Below are 2,500 nucleotides of genomic sequence, written 5' to 3'. Positions count from 1 at the left end.
TAATAATAATAATAATAATAATAATAATAATAATAATAATAATAATAATGAGTTGGCAGTTAATTCTAAGTTTTGCCTTCGCCATCATAAGGCTCAACGTTACATCGTAATCTATTATTATTATTATTATTATTATTATTATTATTATTATTATTATTATTAATATTATTATTATTATTATTATTATTATTATCATTATTGAAAACTACCTTGAAACTTTTTGTTATTCTTTCTTACCAGTCTTTTCAGAACCTTCGAAGTAGCCAAAGCTTCTTTTGTATATCATCAGTACGATCATATTGTTATAATTATAATAAAATCTTCTTTATCTGCTCTAAACAACAGCTAATCGAAACTCATTGTATTCCGGCAGGTGATAAATGACGAGAAGGCCAAGCTCACCCAGGACCTGCAGGCCGCCAATGCGAAAATAGCAACTCTCGAGAAAACTTTAGCTGATGCCAAAGCGAAGGAGGAAGCCAAGAAAGCTGCGGATGCCAAGATAGCTGAGGATGCTAAGAAAGCTGCGGAAGCAAAGAAAGCTGCGGATGCCAAGATAGCTGCGGATGCCAAGATAGCTGCGGATGCCAAGATAGCTGCGGATGCCAAGAAGGCTGCGGAAACCAAGAAACCGGAAACCAAGAAAGCATAGGAGGCCAAGACAAAGGGATTCCCCCCACAAAAAAAAAAAAAAAAAAAAAAAAAAAAAAAAAAAAAAAAAAAAAAAAAAAAAAAAACAGAGGGGAAAAAGGAAAAAGGATCCAGATGCAGGTTCTCGAAAAATGTTCATATACCGTTGGTCTTTGCCCGAATGATCTATTTCCTAAACGTTTTCTTTTTCTTTCATGCTTTCTTTCTTTCTTATCAAAGAGCCCCCGGATACCTTCGAAGGTCATTGGACAATCTCATTAACCAGATCCTGCGCTATCTTTCATTTCTGTTCTTTTTGCAATCTATTTATTAATTCATCTATAATTTTTATGCTTTTGATTGTTAGTCATAAGTTTGATTTTATCAGTGGACAGAGCTGCAAACCATTGCCACGAAAGTAGATACTTATTTTTCACTGTTGTCTACTGAGGAATTGTAAAATACAATTGCGACCAAGTTTTTCTCTGGTGTATAAACTATGCAGTAATTTTGAGGGATTTATTTCATGTTTCGCTTGATTTTAAATAAGCACAATGTAATAGGGATTCACTCAATTGCTTTTCATGTGACGTTTTTTTCTTGTGCATTAACAATGTTGAACCTTTTTAGTAATAAAAGTGAAATTATTCTCATCCTAAGGGTTTTCTCTTTCATCACAAATGTCTTAATTCAAATTCTCTTAACGTCAAAAGTGCTTTATGAATAACAACGTATGATGTCTTGTACTATTGTGGAAGACAAAGAAGAATAAAAAGGACAGTTCTCATTTTATGAAGCCATACTGTTTGTAATCTCTGTATCAATGCTTTATTGAAGGATTTATAAGTCGCTAATGAACAGCAGACGAAAGTGATAGGCTTATTCTCTTGCTTAAAATATCCGAAAACCATACAGACAAACTTATGATCAGCCCTTGAGGTCCCACTCCACCCACGTGAAACCTGAGGTAGCAAAACGGCGACCCTCACTGATTAGGAAGGCAAATCTGTCGGGTACTCCAAACTCACCAAACCTTTAAAGGAGTCCTGATATGGAAGAGAACTTGGGACCAAAGGAGTCCTGATATGGGAGAGAACTTGGGACCAAAGGAGTCCTTATATGGCAGAGAACTGGGGACCAAAGGAGTCCTGATATGGAAGAGAACTGGGGACCAAAGGAGTCCTGATATGGAAGAGAACTGGGGACCAAAGGAGTCCTGATATGGCAGAGAACTGGGGACCAAAGGAGTCCTGGTATGGAAGAGAACTGGGGACCAAAGGAGTCCTGATATGGCAGAGAACTGGGGACCAAAGGAGTCCTGGTATGGAAGAGAACTGGGGACCAAAGGAGTCCTGATATGGCAGAGAACTGGGGACCAAAGGAGTCCTGGTATGGAAGAGAACTGGGGACCAAAGGAGTCCTGATATGGCAGAGAACTTGGGGCCAACTCAATGGAAATATACTGGCGATGCAACTGAGCCTCCAATTGTATAGTGCAATAAGGGAAGGATATCAAAAGCTTCAGTATAAAAGGATTCCGTTTCAAACCTTCAATAAGAAAAGATCAATTTCTCTATGACCGAAGAGGATCCAGGTTTGGGAAGGCCTGCCTCGGTCGTCCTGCTGCTGTCATCCCATCATCATCCTGTTCGTTCTTCGTGTTTTGATAGGATCTGACTCTTTCACAAGATTACCTTACTTACGGGCTGTCTTCGTGCAAGAGCCCGTGGTCCCCTTCGTTGTGAAGGGGTCCAATCTAAAACCAACCAACCAACCAGTATAAAAGGTGCTCTTCATGAATTCATCCTCTGCTGGTACTGCTAACAATTCATACACACTGAATCGTTCGGTGGCCACGACTGAATGCGAA

At 38.9% G+C, this 2,500-nt stretch overlaps 1 protein-coding gene across 1 annotated transcript in view; it reads left to right on the top strand.

The window, feature by feature from the left end:
* LOC137647155 (tol-Pal system protein TolA-like) overlaps positions 1-1,283 on the top strand; it is a 12,323-nt gene extending 11,040 nt beyond the window's left edge. Inside the window, exon 5 of the mRNA XM_068380433.1 lies at positions 374-1,283. Coding sequence (XP_068236534.1) covers positions 374-652 — 279 coding nt within the window. The 3' untranslated portion in view covers positions 653-1,283. The remainder of the gene's footprint in view (positions 1-373) is intronic.
* Positions 1,284-2,500: the final 1,217 nt, after the last annotated feature.

The sequence above is a fragment of the Palaemon carinicauda genome, chromosome 1 (genome assembly GCF_036898095.1).
Source record: "Palaemon carinicauda isolate YSFRI2023 chromosome 1, ASM3689809v2, whole genome shotgun sequence".
Lineage (NCBI taxonomy): Eukaryota > Metazoa > Arthropoda > Malacostraca > Decapoda > Palaemonidae > Palaemon > Palaemon carinicauda.
This window is presented reverse-complemented; position numbering and strand designations above follow the sequence as displayed.